This window comes from Trichogramma pretiosum, unplaced genomic scaffold, assembly GCF_000599845.2.
Source record: "Trichogramma pretiosum strain Unisexual culture from Peru unplaced genomic scaffold, Tpre_2.0 scaffold40, whole genome shotgun sequence".
Lineage (NCBI taxonomy): Eukaryota > Metazoa > Arthropoda > Insecta > Hymenoptera > Trichogrammatidae > Trichogramma > Trichogramma pretiosum.
In genome coordinates this window covers 166,278-189,997 of record NW_019641657.1, presented here as the reverse complement: position 1 = coordinate 189,997, position 23,720 = coordinate 166,278, and the positions used below count along the sequence as shown (strand labels likewise).

The window sequence follows — 23,720 nt, the reverse complement described above, 5'->3', positions numbered from 1 at the left end:
TTTTTTTTTTTAATAACGTGCATAATAATGTTGTGATTTTTAATAAAAAGTGAAAAAGTGTAAAAGAAATGTAAGATTACAAACGATTTCGGACATGTGATACGTTTTTCTACACTTTTTTACTTTTTACTACAACAGTTTATTACATTTGTTTACCTATAATTAGAGAAATGAAAACCCTATGAATTCAAGCTCATTAAAGTTACATGGAAAAAGTAAAAAAGTAAAAAAGAGTTTAAAATTCCAGTCAAGCCCGAATTGACCGCAGCAAGTGATTTTCGTGAAAGAAAACTTACTTTAATGCAGCAAAAAGCCTTATAACATCAGCATAAGATGTACTGAGCAGTACTGAGATGACTGAATTTCGTTCATATACATATCTATCATAATTTGTCTTAATTTATTCATAAAAATCAATACATTTTTTTCGCGAAAATCACTTGCTGCGGTTGATGCGATCAAACGCGGATAGAATATCGAAGAAAATGTAAAAAAGTGTAAAAAAATGTGATTTTATGCTGCCTTTTTTAATGCATTGGCTATCCGAAATCGCTGGTAATTTTGCATTTTTTTACATTTTATTACATTTTACGATTTAATACGATGGTTTTAGTTACTACTTTTACTTTTTCTTGAACGATTTTTTTTCCGTCGGGGTACAAATACGCGTTACTTCCAGCATCGTGTAATACGGCCTGGATGCTGCGCGCGAGAGAAAGAGGAAGAGTCGAGCTCTCGGCTTTCGTGCATTACACACCGTCGGCTTGTAATTTTCTTTGCAGCTACTGCGTGCACGGCGTATATATGTATCATATACCTATAGTAAAGCATCGCTTATTACACGCGTATATGCTACATTATCAAAAACTACGCGCGCTGCTCGGCTAAAGTTTCCACTTCGCATAGTATGACATGCGCGTAATGCGCGGGGGGATACACGTCGGTGTTCGCTCTCGTGTACGCGTCGCGTCGCAGTTCTCCCGTATCTATATGCGACGACGACGACGACGACGACGACGCGACGACGCACAATTGCGAGCTAATGAGCGTCGCGCGCACGAGGCATCGTGTAACTGCAGCTCGTCGCGCTACTTGCTCTTTTCGCAGCGACACACTATACCACTACTTTATAATTCGCTCGGCGTGTAATATAATGGAAGTTAGAATGTCGCGAGGTCAATTTTTATTATGCATTATACGTATGGATAGTGTCATCACGAAAAATATTGTATGTGATGATAAATTGAAACGCAAAATTTTACCTGGACCCACATGTACGCATCAACTATGTTGCAATCGAAATTCAAGAAAAGATTATTTTTACTTATTAAAACTTTTGCGCATTAAAACTCTAAATTTGGTTTTGACGAGGAAATTACTCTGTGTGTACTTTTTTGTGACTTACGAGCTCTCTGAACGGCTCATGCTTGCACAAAACAAATTCTAATTTGCAATTGTGAATACTTGTATTCATATACAAATTTAGATATATCTGGAAATTCGAATTATGATAATTCATCTTTTAGTGATCTCAAATGAATATTGTCCAGGTACTTTCATGAAATTTACGACCATCATTTTGAAAATTTGTTGAGCGAGTACCCAATCAATGAAAAAAACATAAAGGTCAAGGTGGCATTAATTATTTTGGTAAGTGAAAAATTGAAAACAGACGCCCATTTACAGAGTTTTCGTTTAATTCGAATATCTGTTTATAACGATGACTTGCTCGATTAAGTGTATTCAAATTCTCAATTCATGATTTCTAAATATAAATAAATTCACGATAGATCGTTACAAGGTACAGAAATATTAGTCGTTAGCGAGATTTCAACAGAGCAAAATGGAATCGAGTGATATGCTTAATTGTGCTGTGAGGTAATTATTGTTTTATGAGTATGAATTAAAAAAAAACTTGGCTAAATACTTATTTTTACTGGATCCATTTCAGAGTGAAGGAGGAAACGATTGATGTCTCATTTCTTGAAAATGAATGTGAAATGATTGACGAGAAACCCGATGTTAAAAACATCCAACTTTTACCATTTTCGTTGGAAAATCCAGTAATTGTTTACAATTATACGTGACTAATATGAGCATTTTTCATTAATGATTTTTACAAAATTTGAATTTTATTCACAGGCTCACAAACTTCGGGAATATGACGAAGATCAAGAAGTTGATAAAAATGACGAAATGGAGATTGAATTCGAGTGTGTAGACGTCAAGCTCACTATGGTTTCATTAGTACATAAAAAATCCGAAGATTATTCTCGAAATTACTTACAGCTTACGAAATATAGCAAGGATTATCAGAATGAAAATAAAATTAAAGAGGAAACTGTGGCGGAAGTGAAAAAAGAAGTGAATTTGAATTTTGATTATGAACTCAACGGGAGAAATGAAAAAATGAACAACAGCGTAAAGTTAAAAGATGGACTCGAAATAAGAACCGAAAAGGTACATAATGATACCACCCATCCCTGTAAGACATGTGGTAAGACTTTTGCACGACTTTATGTTCTCAAACGCCATATCAATTCGGTACATGATAAAATCACTCATACTTGTGATATGTGCAAAAAGAATTTCTCAAATAATGGTAATCTGAAAAAACATATCGACGCGGTGCATAATAAAATCATTCATGAATGTGATATTTGCGGAAAGAAATACTCACGAAAGAGTGACCTCAAAACACACATTGATGCGGCGCACAATGGTATTGCCCCTATTTGTAAGACATGTGGTAAGACATTTACACGACTAGATGTTCTCAAACGCCATATCAATTCGGCCCATAATAAAATCATTCATGAATGTGATATTTGCGGAAAGAAATACTCACGAAAGAGTGACCTCAAAACACACATTGATGCGGCGCACAATGGTATTGCCCCTATTTGTAAGACATGTGGTAAGACATTTGCACGACTGGATGCTCTCAAACGCCACATCGAAACGGTACATGATAAAATCACACATGAATGTGATATTTGCGGAAAGATATACTCACAAAAGAGTGATCTCAAAACACACATTGATGTGGCGCACAATGCTATGGCCCCTATTTGTAAGACATGTGGTAAGACATTTGCACGACTGGATGTTCTCAAACGCCATATCAATTCGGTACATAATAAAATCATTCATGAATGTCATATTTGCGGAAAGTCTTTTACTCAAAAAAGTTATGTCAAGAACCACATCGATTCGATACATAATAAAATCATTCATGAATGTAATATTTGCGAAAAGAAATACTCGCATAAGAATGATCTCAAAACACACATCGATGTGGAGCACAATGGTCTTAGATGTGCATGTGATATTTGCGGCAAGACATTTTCACTAAAAAGTATTCTCATACGCCACATCAATTCGGTACATGACAGAATTACTCATGAATGTGACATTTGCGGAAAGAAGTACTCAGATAAGAGTACTCTCAAGAAACACATCGATTCAGTGCACAATGGTGTTAGACATGCATGTGATATTTGCGGAAAGTCTTTTACTCAAAAAATTTATGTCAAGAACCACATCGATTCGATACATAATAAAATCATTCATGAATGTAATATTTGCGAAAAGAAATACTCGCATAAGAATGATCTCAAAACACACATCGATGTGGAGCACAATGGTCTTAGATGTGCATGAGATATTTGCGGCAAGACATTTTCACTAAAAAGTATTCTCATACGCCACATCAATTCGGTACATGACAGAATTACTCATGAATGTGATATTTGATGAAAGAAATTCTTATATAAGAAAAATCTCAACAGGCACATTGATTCGGTACATGATAAAGTCTTGTAGATAGAGGAAAAACGATAAGACGATAGGGTGATTGCAAAAGGCGCTTCGAATCAATTCATGACTAACCACCATCATGAATGTTCATCGATGGTATCAGACATGCATACGAGATATGCAGAAAAATATTTACAAAAAAATCTTTTAGAAACTTCACATTAATATGGTGAATCATGCACGATTCAAATCAAAAAAAGTATAAATTTTGTATTCAATTGTGTAAAAAAGCCATGTACGATATATTGTATCAGTAAAAGACTAATGTCGAGTCTTTAATTCTAAACAGAGCTAAAAAAATGTTGGTACCTCAATCGATTGTGAGCAAGTCAGCATGATGATTCAAAGCTTTACTTGATAAAATAAAGTTCTTTTCATTAACTTTATTTTTGCTGTTACTTTCATTTACAATTGCAGTTATTCAATCTTTTACGTATGTGGAAATCAATTGAAGGATCAGAGTGCGAAGTTTAGAAATAATTATTGTTTCAAGGCAGATATTTTCTGCTAACTTAACGATAGAACGTCGATACTCGGGGGAAAAAGTTCAGCCGATAGTTGGAATGATGAATGATCGATTCAGAAGCGACAATTGGAAGGAAAAATCGAAGACGAAACATTGGCAGTTTTTTAGCTTATGAATGGAAGCGAGAAGGTGGCTAAAGATTTTTCACTGTCACGACAAAACATGACAAAATTATTGATAATTAATAAAAATTTTATTTTATTTATTTCTTTGTAAAAGAAAACAACGTGAGAAAAGTTGTGCTTTTTTCAAAACTTTCTGAATTTAAATGAACCGTGCAAACGTAATTTCATTCATTTATTCTTTCATAAAAATCCTCAATGCTCGAAAATACAAATTTCCACTGTCAAAAAAACTTTCGCTAAATGTTTTCACGCGTCATTCATTTTCCATATGATAAGTTGATGTTCATCTTCATGCCTCAATTTCAATTTTTAAAAATTGACACTTCTCTCAACATGGCTTATTCCAAGTTTTTGGCAATACGTTCAGTGTATATTCGCACTTTTATCAGCTCACGCTCTGCTAAACGTTCTAGCCGATAGGCATCGAATACGTCGAGAAAGCAGCATCGACGAGCTTTGATTTAGATCTAAATTACTCGAAGTCATCGATCCCTTTTCGTTTCGCTTGGCTCATTTTGTAATCTCTTCACGGCACCGGCATTTTAATATAAAGTCGTACATAGGTGTGTGTCACTGGGGAAATAAGAGGATAATATGTTTGCCTTGCCCCTGACTAAAGGCAACCGCGTCGCCATCGACGTCGAGAGGGTAACAACTCGGTATACGATTCAGGGCTCGCCCGGCGCGCGTTGCCGGCGTACAAGGCACTCGACTGCCGCGCGACACTCGTGCTGAGAGAATCGAAGTTACACGTAGAGCGACGTGTATACGTACTTTTACGAGCTAGGTGCAGGCAGGCAAGCAGGCGTCTTTCTCGCAGGATTATGAAGTTGGAGTGGCAAAACTTTTGGATGACTATAATACGGCCATGCTCATTTAAACTTGTGCAATTAAACGCGCCGAGGTATATGCTCAACGAAGTTGCGCCGCGTCATCTCTTCTTTTGGTTATATATAGCTCGGAATCTGTGTCAAAGATCTCGACCCGCCCAAGCCGCTCCATCGCGATTATAATAGTCGCACTTCGATATAATGCCATTAATTCGTCGTTGATCGAGTTGGTATCGAGCTTTTAATTTTTTTGATATACATAAAAAATGCGGCATCGGTAAAATAAAGTTATCGCATCGCCTTCCGAAACGGTAAATCCGTTATTGGCTAACCATTAAAATTTCGATAGTTTTTTAAAGCTCCGTATCGTGCGCCCCCGACCGATGCCACCTCAATATCATTATATGTCGAAGTCAATATATTCTCTCTTCAAAAAGTGACGGGCTAAATAGCACGAGCAGTTTATAGGAGCTCCGATTGGTTGTAGAGAGGCAGCGTCAAATCAATAATCTCTTCAAAAAATGACGGACCGAATGTGTGTGGTACAACTGTGAGATCTTTGCGCGATATACGCAGTGAAATCTCTCTATAGCCGACGTTCGCAGCGATCTCGAGAGCCATTTCCTGTACGAGCGGTCCGCTTACGGGAATGGGAATAGTTTTTAATTTGTCTTCCGAACAAATACGTTGGATCGATCATCGTCAGGAACGCAATCGAACACGAATGAAGTGGAAATAAAAAAATCAATCATCGCGCGCCTTCCTTAATTTTCACGAAAAATTTCATAACCAAACGCCAGGTGGCGCGTCCCACGAAAATCACTCCCGCAAGTAGCAATTTCCTTCCAAGGATACAAGTGCGAGTGACTTCAAGCGAATAAGAACGAACACAAGTTAACACACACGCGACAAGCGAACGGCATGCATAATAGTGCGAAACACACGGAGGGGCTGCAAAAGCGCTCGGGTGTACGGTTGACGTGTGCGTGTACCGATATCGTTTACACGCGTGCATAACGCACACTCGGCTGCTCACGATACATATTATATACAAAACGCATACAGACACATGCGCACGGACTCTGAGTTGTGTCAAGAAAGGCTCTTTGTGCCTTTCGCTATCTCTCTCTCTCTCTCTCTCTCTCACTCTTTCTGTCTGTTCAACGAGGCACAAGTAAATTGAAGGCGCGCATGCCGTGTATACAGTACAGTAGCATATAATACACACACACACACATGTATTGGCTTCGCGTTGGGCTAAAGGCGCACTCGGTGCACTTTAATCGTCGAGTAATTATCAGTCTGGAGTAAATTTGTTGTTGCTTTTGCTGTAGTTTGCTCCTTGCCGGTCGACGAATGGATGAATTTTCACCCTCCTTTACACAGGCTTGTGCGCGACTGAAACAAGTCTCGTGTGTATTATCGTTGAGCAATTAGGCAGTATCGTCTGTATACAACGCTATTTTTATTTATTTTATTTTTTTATTTTTTTTTTTTCGAAAGAGATGTTGCGGAAAATCGAAACATCGATTGTAAAAAAAAATGAAATGAAATAAACGAATAAATGGATCGAAGGGAAAACAATTGCACATGCAGATGTTTATACGCCAAATCTGTATTCGCGCGGGAATAAAGAAGTTTTTTCGCCGTATTTGCACACACGTCGGAGGGCATCTGTGCTTTTTATTTTTGCCGATTGAAAATTCACCGTTACATGGCGCTTTTTATTTTCCCAAACCAACCGCAAGCGCTCGCGCATATAAATTCATAACGGATTCGAAGCAGCTTCGTAATTTCGTTACGACGAATGAAAAAAAAAAAAACAAAAAAAACTCGCGCACCTCGTATATTCCGAATATGTTGTGTGCCAGCGGAAAATTATGTATACTTTGTGGAGTAAAATTTGTTTTTTCATCCGTTTTGACGCGCATTGAAAATCGTAAAATGAATATGTTTGTCTTTTGACAAAAAAAAAAAATAATAATAATAAAACTCACCGCGCGCAACCTTTCATATATTATACTAATGCAAATGAACGCAACAGACATTTCAAAGTTTTACCGGCACTGCCACGATGCATACGACACATAGCGCGAGCAATATCTAGCTCGCTCAGCGCGTATACACGGTTATATCGCCTCTCAGACCTTGAAACTACCCTCGCGGTTTTCCATGCACAGAGACGGATTTACAGCGCGTGTAATATCTCATAATGTTGTGCATTATAGCGCAAAGCAGAAGGTAATAAATGGCAGACGAGTACATAGTTCTTCGTGCGACTTTGTTGACCCAGTGACTGCGACGAGCATATCGTGCCCCTCTCTATTTAACAAACTTGGTAGATTCCCTCGAGACTTTTTGGGATCTATTAAAAATATTACAATTCGATTTTCGTTCCTCGCTCTCCCTCGAGAGATGCTCAGAATGGCTCGGCTTTCGGGCGCTTATTCGAATCGTCGTTTATAAATTGGACTTGGCATGAAATGGAAGTTTTATTGGTACTTCATTGGGAGGACAAAAAAAAAAGAGAGAGAGGAAATAAAAGCGGTATGCAGGGAGCGAGTTGAGCGCAGCATCCAGTTATTCGCTTCGACGGTCGAATTGAGTGGCGTGAAAAGTCATTGCCGCGTATATCATACAATATATAGGTTCGAGATGAAGTAAAAAAAAAAAAAATATCGACGCATCGGCATTCTACTTTATACGCGCGCACGAATCAAAAGCAACTGCACGCTTGGATCCTTTTGTTCAGACTGTTCAATTAATGTTGGTAGTAGATATATTTATTTAAAAATCAGCTGTTTCCGAACAGCTGCAAGATGTGAAACATATTAAGGGGAGGAATACACCTCAAACTCAAAAAAATTTTTTTTGAATTTTTGAGTAGCATTTTAGAATCCCTTTCCATTGCATTTTTCGAAATTCCAAAATGTTGATTCAACACTGAAATACAGCTGCTTTGATGAGCCATTTTCGTATTCTTTGCGATCGAACCAATGGATCACTCAAACAGTACTTTTATGACTTAAGGAGGTTGGAGAGAAAATGAAAAAAATTTTAGATCGAAGTGAAATTTTAACCGGTGATAGTTTATGTGTAATGATTTTTGCGTTTTCTTTCGAGTCGTGTTTTTAATCACTTGTCGTGTCTTTCAGAGAGAGCACCGATTGCGCCGTGTTATTCGTACAATCGAAATGAATTCTATGCAGGTAGTTATAGATGTACTTGAAATGACTTAACTCTTTGAGTTGAATTTTATAATGAAATTAAAAGAAATCTATTTTAATTTTGATTTAATTTCATTGATTGCCATACCTGCCATTGCAGATCAGAATAAGACAAGGAGTGATCACGATACTGTTATTATATGATATGTGTTAAATAAATAGAAGATAGAATCACGAGAAAATTTTATTTTATTGAATAAACGTTTGTATACATAGAATAGAATATTTCAATTTTTTTAAAAGAATTATTACTTCTCTATTCTCTAAATTGTTATTAGCTTTTGATTGCCATTAAATTAGATAGCAAGTTTCGTTTACATTGCAAAGAAATGTTGTGTGGTGAAAATTTAATATCTAGTTTTACAACTTGAGTTAAAAGGATCTAAAGTATACGTAGGTTCAATTTTCTTTGAACCATTTTTTCCAAGTTGTTAAATTTATTTTTTGCTAAATCTACAATCAAATAATATTACAATGGAGTATTTTTAGAAAATAATTCTCTGTTGTGCTTTATGGAACGATGAATAATACAAGAACATAAATAAAGTACAGGAAATACATTTATCGTTATTCACGAGGCTTGGTCTTCAGCCGCCAAGCAGATATTGTACAAATCTCGGTTGTTCAGATTCTCCAGGATATTTTCACAGCAGAGAATCGGCAGGCGTTTGCGTATCAACTCGTGGAACGGATCCAGTGCCCAGCGTCGAAAAAATCCTCTCGATAGTTTTTCGCACATGTGCAAATAACAATTGTTAACATACCTATATGGGAGATACATCAATGCAGCAGGCTGACCCGCGCACACGTAGTAGTCCGTATACGTGAGTAGCTTTTCCTCCTCCTCAGGTCGCAAGTGGATCAGATCGTAGAGCGACAGACTCGGAACGAGCATCGACTTTTTCGCCGCGCTCGAGAACTCCTGATCATCGAGCAGACATTTTTCAAGATCCGACGAATTCTCGAACAAGTCGGCTTTAGCAAAGTATTTCACGATCGTCATGGCGTCGCGTCGACTGAATTGGTATCCTCTTGCCTCGAGATGTTCGGCGACGGCCAAAACACCAGACGCTACTCTCAATACTCTCCATGGTTTATTTGGGATCATTTGGGGTTCCTTATCGATTGAAGTAGGGAAATTGCAGTTGGTTATATCTGCGCCATGATTCAAGAGCACATCGACGGCGTTTGGCAGTAGATTCGTCACGGCCAATTGTAGCGGTGTCTTACCCCTCTTGTCTCGGGCATTGACCTGGACCGTCAGCTGCCTTTCGTCACAGACCTCAAACAAGAGCCGGACGAGTTCATCGCTGTGGTCCGTCTCGCAGATAACGTGAAGAGGCGTCTTTCCGCGCTTGTTGGCTAGATTAGGATCGGCCCCGCGTCTCAGTAAGCTTTCGAGCAGCCTTTTGTCGGCGTCGCGTCTAAAATCGTTTTCGAAATTCCCCAAATTGTCGCTCTTGGTCGTAATCAAGTGCAACGGTGTGTTACCCAGGTTGTCCTGGGCGTCGAACCGCACCGTGCGCATCTCGTCGCAGATCTCGAAGAAAGTAGCCGCCAAGACGGGGTCGCAGCAGCGCCGGGCGACGAGGTGCAGCGGAGTCGTTCCGTCGTGGCTGCAGGCCGCGGCCGGATCGGCGCCGCGTCTCAGCAGGATCTCGGCCACCTCCTCGCGATTGCGCGCCAGAGCCACGTGGAGCGGCGTCCATCCCCGCGCGTTGCGCGCGTCCAGCCGAACCTCCCGCTGGACTTCGTGATCGCAGTAGCAGAAGAACGTCTGGATCGCGTCGAGGTCGGCGTGCAGGCACAGCTTGTGCAGAGGCGTCGATCCCCTCCGATTGGCCGCGTTCGGATCGGCGCCGTTTTTCAGCAGCAAACCGATCGTTGACCCAGCGTCGACGAAGCGCGAAGCCAAGAGTAGCGGCGTGTCGCCCGTAACTCCCCAGCGGCAATTGGGATCTTGGCCGAGCTCGAGGAGCGGCTTCATCAGTTCGTCAATGGCGTATTTGCAGGCCAAGTAGAAATGCTGCGGACGGGTCTCCTCGTCCAAGTAATTCTCATTGCAACGCGCGTATATGTGGAAAAGTAGCGAACGAGAAATTTTGAGGAAACGATCCGATTTACATCTAACTACATCTTTCAGCATGTAGTTGAGTTGGTCGTGGTCGTTGTCAGCTGTGTAGCCGGTTTGGGTCACGAACTCGATGAATCGAACAAAGGCGCGATCTTCGCCTCCGTACAAGAGAACGTCTTTGGCGGAATCCGAGATGAGACGCTTGACTTCTCGGGCTCGAAAGACACGGCGAAACTCGTCGAGTGTGCACTGCCCGTTTTCGATCAAAGCATAAAGTCGACGGAGAAAATTACGTCGCTCCGTCTCCACCTGCCAATCGACCTCATCTCGCAAGCGCTCTATTGATTCTAAATTAACGTGCTCGGCCATTGCTCACACTCGCACACGATTATTAGTTAACTCGCGATATAACAAAATATATTTCTTTTTTCCACAAACTCACTCGATGCACGATCGCTGCGTTATTTTCTCGTTCTTCGCACTGCCGCGTTCGAACGTATACTGATCTCCACGCTCAGAGAGTAAAAAACACATGGCCGAATCATTGAAAGAGAAAGCCAAGTTTGAGTTCGAGAGTGACGGTTGTAGTATAGACGCAGAAGCCGGAAGTATGTAAATATAGCTGCAGCCGTGGCACTTGGCTACCTTCGTAAGCTTTCTAATCATTCATCGATGTATATACAAGTCTCCTACTGCATCGCGTTGTCGTTTGACCGAGACACAATATCGTAAGAAAAAATTTTAATAGTTCACGGAGAAATACGTACACCACTTAACGCGACGCACACCAGCACCCGAAAATGTCATACGCCATCTACTCATAAAAGAGCGACACTACATCAGAGAAAGCGGTGAGCGCCTCATATAAATTGATGCCGCTGCTCTGCGTTTCTTGCAGGCGCGACCATGTGTTTTGCGTTTTAGCGTGCGTGCATCGCCTTTTTCGATGCTCGCCGCTCGTGCTACGATCAATTTATCGACATCGAATCGTGTCAGATCTACGTAAAGTAAATACGGCCACGCGCGTACGGCTTTTTTAATCGATCGCGGCTTTTCTAACTCACTAGCACGAGCACCAGTGACGTTGGTAAAATGTTTCGCATATGCAAATCGATAGATTTTTGCCTGCTCTTTCCGATGGTGACATTAATTTTCCCGAAAAATGTATTTTTCACCCGGAAAAGCGGCCTCAAAGTCAGACGTGTTTTCCATAATGTTCTTCCAAAATATTCCTTACTTATAATTTACATCAATCGGAAGGAAATCTGTTCAGGAGTATTGCGTAAAAATTTCATGTTGGGGAAACCATGGAGTCAAAAATGCCAAGCGCGAATGTGCCGACCCGCGTGAAAATTTTTAAGTGGTTTTTAGGTTTTCTAAAAGTTGACGAAACTTATGTTTGGTGCAAGTTTTCATAACTTTGCCATCAAGTCAAACATTCGAGATTTTTCAAGTTTTTTAGACACATTTTCTCAAATTTTTCAAAATTATCGTGAAATTCAAAAAAATTTATTTTACAGACTCGCGCAAACACTAATACAAAAACGCCCGCCCTCTCGCGTCGCCGCATCTTGTTTTGTAGAGAGAATATTTCTCCGTGTAATCCTTAATTTTCATGTTTTTCATTTATAGGCATAAACACAGGTGTGTGCCCTTGAGGTAGTTCCCTCAGAACCTGACCTACAGAATTCGGGCATGTGTCTGAAAAAAATCTGAAAAAATTCATTCGCTTTCCTTGACAAATTCTCAGACTTTTTTGTTCTTTTTAACTTTTTCTAAGAGTTCATGAAAAACTGGCGCCAAGCTGTGAGCAGTGCTCGGTAAGAGCAAGAGTTTTTTTAGGTTCATACACAAGAAAGAGCCGTGTATGAGCAGCAGCGTTCCAACGCGGCGGTCGCACGGCACTTTTTACGAAATTGCTTAATTTCTAACTCGTTGGAAAACTTTCTTAACCTACTTAAAAAAAAATAAGGCGTATGATTTCGATTGGAAATTTCCTCAGCTTTCTGATGATGTGCTTAGAAATTCCGAAAAATCTATTTTTTCCTGGAAAATTAAAAAAAATTAACATTTAACAATAAATATATTGAGAAGCGTAATTTTAAGATTTTTTATAATAATTTAGATCGAAAGCTGAGAAAATTTCCATCGGTATACATATTTTCGAGACGGTTCATTTTATTTTTACGATCTGAACTACATCAATGAATGGGTAAAAACGCATTTTTACACGTTTATCGCTGTGATTTAATAAGTAATAATCATTTGCACACTATGAAAACTTGCACATTGATAGGAAATTTCTTCAGCTTTCGATCTAGACTATTATAAAAAATCTTAATACTATCGCTTTTTAATATATTTAATGTTAAAAATTTATTTTTTTAATTTTTCGGGGAAAAATAGCTCTTTCTGAAAATCTGAGCAAACCATCAGAAAGCTGAGAAAATTTCCCAGCGATAATGGGAATTGCGTGGCGTGCACCCGCGGATTAGCTATCGATGTTAAAAGTATTTACATTAGAATTTCCAGATCGATGAAATGTCGCGGGGGGTGAAGGCGCCGTTCGACTTCGGTAGCTGCTTTAACAAAATGAAATGAGATAATTTTTATATCCTTTTAAAAGCTGTGGTTATATTATACAATTATCTTCACTTTACCACTTGCAGATTTACAAATAAAGGTGCTCGCCATCTTGTGGTGAAGGCTGGCCTTAACTTTGATTGAATTTTATACAATTTTTGAACTATTCAAGCAAAACCCAAATCATTATGTTCTTTCACTTTTTATAGAACACGTGAAAAAATAAATAAATCATCAATGATACATTAACTCTAAACGAAGACATTAACTTTAATTTCAATATCTGATTTTACATTAAATTTGGAAAAGGATCTACTCATGGTTTATATCACCAACAGGTCAGAAATAAAATGTTTGTATAGGTTCGACAGAAATATTAGAATATTACAATGTACACAAGTCTCTCACGCGCACTTATTATACTGAAATAAACGGTGACAGTCTAATAAGATTCATAAAGTATTTTTTTCCAGTCAAGCTAATTCAAATTTACACACACACTCACTCACACACACACATATATACATATCGTTGTGCCATAAATTTCGATTTTATCTTCCTGGCTTATGAGTCAAGCTTCGTTTGATCAAGATTTCATCTATTTCTCTTTCCTTTTTTCTTCCCTTTTATTTTTCGATCAGTCCTTTTCACAGATAGCTTCGTCTATATCGCCATCGAGCCGTGCGCATCGAATAATAATACATGGACGCGATAGTTCCTCCGCAAGCCGATGTATACAAGCTTTGATAGATGAAAATTCTCGATTCGCTTCGACGCCGCTTGGCTGGCTTATACGAACATTGCATCCTTTTTTTTCTCTGCCTTTGATAGGATATATACACTCTAATTATTGTACAGATGCTCGAGTTTGATTTTCAGGATAGCGAATATAGCAATGGGTCCGCGAGAATATAATCACGCGTGACTCGCTCGAAGCACCAGGTCATAATGTTTTGAAACTCAGATTGACAATTATGAGTGAAAAAAACAAGTCTTTCGATAACCGCGAAATTTATTATTTTCTTTACACGTTATACGTTATGAGTTTATGAGTAATGAACAATACGTCAGGCTGATTTTCATAGTTTGATGCTAACGTTTGAATATTATCCTGAAATTATTCGGCAAATTTGCAATTGGTTTAAATTTTTAATCGATCTATGACAAACATTGAATTCAATCGAGGCGAGCAGGCAAGTAGAATCCAAAGTAAATTTAACTTTACTATAATTTTTACCAATGATATTATTATTTATTGAACAATTGTATTAAAAACTTGTCAGTGTGGTTAATACAGTTTGCAAAAGAAAATTTAAGTTTGCCTGAATACTCATCATATATTTTCACGGGTTTGAATCATTCTATTGTAAAATTTTTGTTGGCTAACATTTTGAAATAAGAGAATGTCAGTTCGTCGAATACCAAAGGAATTAATTCGATTTCAATAATATCATAGCTGAGAAATCGATCATTGTGTACAATGTGATATTACCATACAATAATAAAAGTAACGATTTGTCGAGCCTTGCGTTATACTAGCCCTGTGCGAGAGCCACGTGATACGAATCTCTTCGAGAGGGGCAAAAACACACAGGAACAGTCCATAAACGCGCGCGACTCTTTTCCCGCAAATAATACGTACACTCTATCGTGGTGCTCTGCCCGGCCAACTGTCACTGGGACTCTTGCTATTCTTTTTTGCAAAGTGTAAACTACCTATATAATTTTCTTGACTCGCGTGTTAGAATGTTTTTTCATTATATACATAAGAGTATTGAAAAACCAATTAAGGATTTTGAAACCTTGGATCTAACAACGACGATCCGGCAAATAAAGTTCATAATTGCGGCCAAACATGGTATATCGTCGGATGATATCGAGCTTTTTCATCAGGCCAGACTGATGGAAGACGATCGCACGTTGCAGGACTACCAGGTTAGACGTGCAGACGTACTAAAGGTAAAATGATTGGTTTATTTTATTTATTCCCATTTTTCTAGAGAATTTAGATTGAGAGTGTAGACATCTTCTTATGTTTTATGTGTAGATGGTGTTGCTGAAACAGTCTCACGATTATACAGATAAATCCATAGGACCAATTAACGGAATTGAAGTTGGTAGCTCTTGGCAGTCCAGATTACTTCTGTCTGAAGCTGGGGTGCACAAACCTACGCAATGGGGCATTTCCGCAGATCCAATAAACGGAGCTGATTCGGTTGTTTTGTCAGGTGGATATGAGGATGTCGATTTGGGTGATGTTATATATTACACTGGCTCCGGTGGTAGAACATCTGGAGTACAAAACGATCATCAAATCCTAACGGGGTGCAACCAAGGGTTAGCAAAAAATTGCGGTGATCTTCTGTATCGGAGTGAAGGTGTCCTGGCGCCAGATTGGAATGACTGTAAATCTGTTAGAGTTGTTCGACGAGTCCAATATCCTGACGAACGAAGGCCTAACAGTACGAGAACAAGTTACCGTTACGACGGACTCTATAGAGTCTGCGGATACTGGCCTTTTGTAGGACGTCATCAATTCGTCTTATGGCGCTTTGCGTTGATAAAAGTCGGCATCAGCCAAATGGAGGTATTTACAGTAAAAAACGTAAAGCTAACTTTAACTAATAGTAATAATATATTGAAGAGAGCGCGAGTAGAAAGGAAGAGCTGGGAGTGTCAAAATACAGCAGCTGCCGAGGTGACGACAAGTGGCTTCTAGTCAGAAGTCAGTAGTCTCATGAATATAAATAAATAATTGGGCTAGAAACAATTAGCATTTTAATTATGATTTGAAAATGAGCAACCAATTTCAAGCCTTAATTTTCTCCAATTTGTATACCTTGAGCATATGCGAATCGATGTTTAATAATAATAATGATGCTTTTATCATTCTTAATGTGTTTCATTAATCGCAAATTTGTTTTTTCTTTGTTACAGAAGTACAAGGATGTGCAAACATTCTTCCTTAGAGACCGTGACCATTTCCAAAACTATCTGAATACTCGTGGAGGCGAAAAATACACCATTCAAAATTTCAATAAAAAATGTTCTTTTTTTCCACGCGGTTGTATTTAAAATTAAATTCATTTTTTCAATATTTATTATTTATATTCTTATGTAAAATTATGAGTTTTTTACCAAAGTAAACTTTTGGGTTTTTTATGCCGTTGAGCTTTTTCCCAATATCAAAAATTGTTGTTCTTTTGTTTATAACCCTTATATATATATATCGTAAACTTTGTCTTCATGTCATCTCAGATATGACGAATTATTACGCTACAATTCAATTATTATTAGGACGGATTTGCAACGAAAAACTCGATTTGTAAATAATTATCAAATAACGCATACACTATAACAGTGTTTTTTATTTTATAGTATCAGTTTTGTGTTTCGTTTTTCGTCCACCTCCCAAAAATCTATGTCCGCTGAAACTCTCGGTCAGATTCGTTCGCGCGTTTAGATTTTGATCATCGTTATTAAATAATATTATTTTTGACGTACACATTGTTGAGCCATAAATTTCGATGTTATCTCCCTGGCTTATGTGAGTCAAGCTTCGTTGAATCGATTGATTCCATATATTTCTCTTTATTTTTTCCTTTCTTTTTGTTTTCAGGCTAGTCCTTTCCCCCGATAACTTCGTCTACATCGCGATGTATACAAGCTTTGATAGATGAAAATTCCTGATTCGCTTCACTGGCTTATACGAATATTGCATATTTTTTTTCTTTCCATAATTGATTTTAATTCGTGCGTTGGATATACAGTATAATTTATCGTACAGAGTCTGATTTTCAGGACAGCCGCGTTATTGAAGTTTATCATACACATCTGGCCCTTTCAATTTACCGAGACTACGGTTTTCAGTTAAAGAAAACATCAAATGCTCGCTGACAAAAAGAAGAACAAGCCCTCAAAGCTTTTTATATCCCAAAGCTTCGTTCAAAAAAAATCTCCTTCGGATCGTCTCGAGCTCGAAATCAAAGATACACATTATTTTTTCGATACGTACGTTACAGACCTTATATATACACCGCATCCTCGTACGCTGCACGCCACGAGAAATATATATACGAGAGAAATCGCTAGAGTATATCGAGTTCAAAGAGAGATACCTCCACCGCCCGGTATATAGAGAGCGCAAGCTCTGGTCGCTCTTCTCGGGGTTAAGGTCGTGCGAGCAGTCAAGAGACAACGGTACAAACTTTTTTTGCGGTCGAAATCGAAACGGACACACGATCGCGAAGAAGCTGCGCTACTGTCCGACACGGGCTTCGACGCCTACATAATATACAGCGCGCAACGACGAGAGAAAGAGGAGGACAGTGGGAGCGTTGCTTTCACATAATGATACTAAATAATGCAATCGAGTCACGTCTCGTAACGAGAAATTGGCCGAGTGTATATGGTATGGCTGTGCGAGTACTCGAAAAAACTCGAGTATTCGAATTTTCCCGACTCGACTCGAACTCGACTCGAACTCGGCGAGTCGAGTTCGAGTCAAGTAAAACTCGAAAAATCGGATACTCGCACAGTCCTACTAATTAAATCATGTGGACTGCGCAAGCCCGCGATTTTTAGATTATGTAACAGTGATTTTCTTTGCTCCTTGTATAACTCACAATAATCCCATTAGTGACGACACGCCGCTACTCATATATAGCACACAATTGATTATATTTCGGAAATGGTTTGGTTAAATTTCCTGAAAGTTCTCACACATATGAATAGCACTGTCAATAATAAAATTTAAAGTTTCATTGATCAACATATTGATAATCTACTATATGGATGATGAGGCGATCGAAAAATTTGAGTTTTCACTCTTTCGATCAGGAACTTTTCTCCTACAGAACATAAGGCTCCTACGAATTCGTAGCAAGATTTCAATCGTTCAATGCTGACGTTAGATTGCTGATTTAGCCTTGCATTTTCTAAAGTAATTTCTTGTGAGGTACGATTGACAATTTCGACTGTTTAATATAAATTTTCACACATTCCTGTCATTCGGATAAGCAAGGGCTAAATTGTAAGTAAATGCCGAAATAGTTACTAATTCTCAAAATAAATTAAAACACAGTTTCGATGCGTATTTGTGGACATTGAGAATTTTGTCGAGTAGTGTCTCATTCATACTTCTATTTAGTCAAACAATAACCACGCAATATTATTATTTCATCGTTTCAGAGCACGTGTTTTAATGAAAATTTTTTTAAATAATTAGCATGAGTTGTTCGAGCCTTTTTTGTTTAGTTTAATCTTGAGCCTCTGTAGATTCAAGAGGAATCAAATGGATATTTATTAGTTGGGATACGAGAGATTTGACCCAGACAGAGCATGGACGAGGTGCACGAAGTTCGAGGCATACAGTTCCGACAACCGAGTCGAATGCGATACAAGTGTCGCTCATTGAAACGCGTGCCTACGTTGAAATATCGCAATAAACGAATCATGCAAATAATCTTTGTTATACGTGTACACCGAATGAAGCAATTATGATTATCGATGACCATCGAACGCGCAGCCACGCGCGCGCGTCTCGCAGCGAATAACAAAGGCGAGCGAAAGATCAGGAAGATCGATCGTGAGATGCATTTACAATTCTTCTTCTTTTTTTTTTTTTTTAATGACTCTCGCCACTATTTATCAATTCGCTCGCGATCGAGCGCCTCCGTTGGCTCTTTTTGTTTTTGCACGCGCGAGATGTAATACTCTTCTCGCGTGGAGGAGCGTGTTGCATCATCGTCGCGTACTCGCGCGTCACGTTGTAGCGCCGAGAGTGCAAGGTAAAAATTACTATTTAAGATCGTACTTTACTGCCGCGCGCACTTAATGTATGCGGCCTTCGAAATCCATCGAAGAGCACGGAGTGGATCTTTTTATCGGCTAATCGCTCGAAATTTTCTATCGTGTATATATTTACGAGGATCGTGAAATGCAACACTGGCTGCTAGATAATGTACGATAATTATGAATGTCCACCGCGATTAGCATAAACAACTCGCGCGTTATTCATCGATCGAATTGTAAAACAATCCAATGCGTCGCGCTGTGTCTCGTGCAAGTCGAAAATGAACCGAAGAAACGTCGATTGATATTTACAAAATGTAAAAATTTATTATCTACGTATACAGTTCAGCTCCTCTCGACGGCGAAACGCGGAAGTAACGCCACGTCGACGTGTTCGTCCGGCGAGGGCGGCGGGGCAAAGTCCAGATCGATCTTCTTCGCCTGCTTGTCGACGCACTTTCCATTGATGCAATGCTGAATTCACGAAACAGAAAAAAAAATAAAATTAAATAGATATCGCAATTATCGATACAAGCACGTATAGACAGACTCACGTGATTCGCGCCGCAAGGCGATCCTTCCGCGGCCGGCGCGAGAGACGAGCAGCCGTCGTCCGTGTAGCACTCCAAATGCACGCAGACCGACTCATTTTTCTGTATACACAAAATGTAATTATGTATAATTCGAACGAGAAGACATAAAAAATTACTTCCTCGTGGAGGAAGCTGTGTAATGGGCTTGAAAACGAGATTTTGAACCAGGCATCCCGGGACAATTTGTAAACCAGATTGAATTTCCAAAAAATTCTTCTTCGGTCAGCCTTCTCGGCTTTTTTTTCACTCAACATACACATAATATATCGTTAACGAATGTCACTTACTTCGCACGCATAGGTGCCGGAGATTCTGTCGCACTGCTCGTCCAAGGAGAGAATCTTGCCCGGTAGCACCCGAGGCAGCGCGACTCCCGCCGGTCGGTCGAACACGCACTCGGATCTCGGCGAGCTGTTGGAAATTTCAATCCATTTTCGTAATAAATAAATTAAATCGATATAACAAGTCAATATCTTTATCAAATGAGAAACTTGCTCGAAAAAGTCCTGAAAGTGTTCCATGCTGCACTGCGACCACTTGAAGATGTTGTTCGTGAGCAGCATCATGCCCGTCATTATGTAGCCCTCGGCCTCGGGGCAGAAGGTCTTGTCCGGCTGCTCGTGTCCGTCGTGCGGTATTCCTAATCTGTATCATGAGAATTGTAATCGCACTTTTTTCGCGCGATATATCATAAATTAAGGATGACTGTAAAAAACTCACAAGTGGCCGACCTCGTGGGCGGTCGGCACGATTCCCACGTAGCCCCCGTTGTCCTCGACCATGCCCACGGCTCTCACCATCTTGTCCTTGAGACTGACCGAGCAGGCGCCGCCGCGGTACGCGTAACCGGCCGCCTCGCAGTCCAGCGTCCCTCCGAACGGATCGCGATGGCACAGGTTCAAGCTATATATACACACAACACATGGATGATTATTATATCGATATCCGCGATATAGATAATATTATCGCGCACCTCGTCATGACCACGACCAGGTCGAAATCTCGGTCCAGGACGAATCTGTGCAGGCCGTCGTCCATCAGCTCGCGGTAGTAGTACCTGGCCATGTCGTCGAGGGCCTCGTCCGCGTCGAAGTTCGGACTCGTTCTCGATCCCACCCGGTGCTTTTGTATGTAAGGTACGCCCGTTGGATTCTAAACGTACAGCGCAATGTACGTATAATATATCACGTGTATATAACGAACGTCACGTTGTGTTGCTCACCTTCGCCACGACGACACCGGCCAAGTTCAGTCTTATCTCCGGATCCGAGAACACGCGAAATCTCAGATCGACGGCGTTCCAGTAGGACAGTATGTAACTCTTCAATTCGTCGATCGGCTGGAGCGAACTGATGATAATGATTATCGATTATTATCGAAAAGAATCGTATATATGTATATCGTCATACTTACGCCTGCTCGTCGTAATCCAGCACCACGAGTACTTGAGGATAGGCGATTTTCGGCTTCTTCCTCTTCGCGTCGCGCTTCGAACGACTGGATTTTTTTCTTTTCGTTTCTACCGACAATAAAGAAAATCGAATCAGCGTCGTCATTAATTACACCCGTATACGTATACACGCTGCAGACGTGTCTCACCGTCTCTCGCGCGACCGAGCCGCGGCGTTTTCTTCTTGAACACGACGTGATAGTGCGTGCGCCTGAGCGCCGGATGAATAACCGTGCGATTGGATTGCGGAAGCTGCGTCGTGACGGCGACGACGCTGCGCCTCGATCTTGAGATCTCGCCGCGTAACCTTGCCGGCAGAGGACGAATGACAAGATCGTCGCCAATGGTACCCTCCTGTCATAGCATACACACACGTGGAGATCGCCGATTCGATTACTCGAAGATAATTGATTTGAGAAAAAAAAAAAAAATTGTATACTCACGAAGAGCATCTGGCCGTCGTCGTCGTAGCTCGTCTTCAGAGCCGCTAAATTATTCGGATCTTGATAGTATCGATCCATATCTTGAAAAGCCTGCTCGCGCGTGGGAATACACGTTTATTTAATTTCTTCGATCGTCAATTGTATCGTGTTATCGTTTATATTAATTAATGTGCTTTACGCGCGCGACTTACGTTACGAATGCGCCGGTATCTGAGTCCGAGCGGTGAGGACCTGTCGCCGCCTTTGACGAACCAGATCGGAGTGTTGTTCGAGGCCAGAATACCCTTGGACGGCTCGAGGTACAGCTTGATGTCGCGGCTCAGCGCGCGTATCTGCAAGATTCTGTACTCGTGGTCGCCGCCACCCTCCGGGCTCCTCTCGTGCACGGCGTGCGAAACGGGCACCACGTCGTACTCGGGAACTAAAAAAAATTATCCAAATTCAATATCCGTCATCGTCAAATAATGTCAGGGTTTATCGATTCTCACTCTCGTCGTGATTGGCCGTTGAAAAAGTCGATCTGACCTCGTCGGCCGTCATGCGATTGTGAATCTGCAATACATGATCCAATCGATGCTTTTCTCAGCTCCGAGTGTTGATATAATAAATAAATGATCGTACCTCGAGTGCGTTACCAAATGCCGCGATAACCAATGTACTCCACAGATACAACGGTACCATCTTAATTCGAAGAAAAAAGAGCGACGTCCCCCTGCGCGCGAAGAATCGTCGAAGCGTCGTGCCCGGGACGCGATTCGAATGTGCCTGCACACGACGCGGCGCGCCGAGTGCTATATCGTCTGCACAGTGCACACGTGTAAACAAATCACGAACACACGCGCGCGCACACGCGTCACACGACACACAAAGAGAGAGAGAAATGGATTTTACACCTCTGAGGCTATAAAATACAACTGCTTCGCGGCTACTTTATTGGCTCTCTCTCTCTCTCTCTCTCGCTCGCGCCGATAACAAAACACACATCGCGCATATATGCAACTGGTGCGAATATCGACTAGCTTCTGCCTCGTATAGCTTCCTCGATCCATCCGCTTTTGTTGAAGCATAAAAAAAAAAAAATACCGAACGTATACCCGCACCAGTTGCATAATGCACGCGGTATATAATAATCGTACATTGTAAAAATGAAAAATATACATCGATGCGAATGATCGCGCTGCGGGCCGCTGATGCATTATCTAGCGCGACGATGCATTATTTCGAAAAGTAGCTGCGTGCGCGGCAGCAGCGACGACGCCACAACAGGCCAATACGCGTGAATAATTTTTTTTTCCTTCGTTTCAACTACTCGAGATGATGACGCATCTCGCGCGCGCGCGCGCGGAGCAATGATCCTGTAAAAATGTTATCGAGCAATTAACTTTAATGGCGTTGCATCGCGCTGGTTTTTTTTTCATTCCTTATTACTTTGTTTTATTTATTCGTTTGAAAAAAAAAATTTTTTTTTTAATTAATTAATTAAAAGTTTGACTCGTTTCTGGCTTGCTGTCCGTGTATGCCGGGAGTTGCATTTTATACGGCCGCGTAGTTATAAAAATAAAGCCGTACGTCAATTAGCATCGCTCTAAAAAAAAGCGAATCGTGGCCTAGTGAGTTTTTATGATTCAGGAAAACGGCTACTGCCGAATACTCTTATAAGGTTACTGCTATTCGTACAAAAATTTGAATGCAGCTAAAAATAATCGAATTAAATGTTCCACATTTTTTCATCAAATATTTAAAGTTTTAATAGAAGCATCGTGATTTTTCACCAAACTTTATGCATAGTACCCGATGGCATAACGTCTTGATTAAAAAGTAATTTACAATCCGAGAGTATAGGCATTATGTCAGGCGCAAGCTGCGTTAATGACTGCCCGAGAGTGAAACAATATATAGTTATGCTTTAATTGCAATTTTAACATAATAACGAGCTAATCTTGCAAGCGGTAATTAATCTCGGAATTGTTTTCTCAAACTCAAGCTCGTGGATCGTTGTCGCGAAATTTCTTAATCTTTTTAAAAGCTTTCGTTAGATTTTTTTTTCATAGTAACGTACGCTTTTCTAAAAGTCAAGCCATTTTTTCACGTTTCACTGTAAAATATCGAAAAAATACTGAAGTCCGAGTAACTTGGCAAAAAATGCTCAATATTTTGTGGATGGTAAATTTTCTTCGATGTACAGTGTCCATTAAAACTGAACATATACTAATCAAAGATATAACGTTTTAAACCGTACTTAGCCCCGATCATGTAT

General features: G+C 40.2%; 2 protein-coding genes across 2 annotated transcripts; one reads left to right on the top strand and one right to left on the bottom strand.

Annotated features, from left to right (window-relative positions):
* The first annotated feature begins 1,734 nt into the window (after positions 1-1,734).
* On the top strand, positions 1,735-4,205 carry LOC106656189 (zinc finger protein 596-like). Its single transcript, XM_023460196.1, has 3 exons — positions 1,735-1,878; positions 1,952-2,063; positions 2,143-4,205. The coding sequence occupies exons 1-3, from the start codon at positions 1,844-1,846 to the stop codon at positions 3,661-3,663; spliced, it is 1,668 nt and encodes a 555-aa protein (XP_023315964.1). The 5' UTR covers positions 1,735-1,843; the 3' UTR covers positions 3,664-4,205.
* A 14,980-nt stretch (positions 4,206-19,185) lies between these two features.
* Positions 19,186-22,304, bottom strand: LOC106656182 (A disintegrin and metalloproteinase with thrombospondin motifs 15-like). The gene is made up of 13 exons (XM_014376896.2): positions 22,085-22,304; positions 21,952-22,015; positions 21,655-21,884; positions 21,464-21,553; positions 21,170-21,374; positions 20,984-21,089; positions 20,793-20,919; positions 20,544-20,722; positions 20,291-20,473; positions 20,066-20,215; positions 19,858-19,981; positions 19,532-19,630; positions 19,186-19,451 (listed from the first exon to the last, which is right to left on the bottom strand). Exons 1-13 carry the CDS (start codon positions 22,142-22,144, stop codon positions 19,323-19,325), a joined length of 1,746 nt encoding a protein of 581 aa, XP_014232382.1. The 5' UTR covers positions 22,145-22,304; the 3' UTR covers positions 19,186-19,322.
* Positions 22,305-23,720: the final 1,416 nt, after the last annotated feature.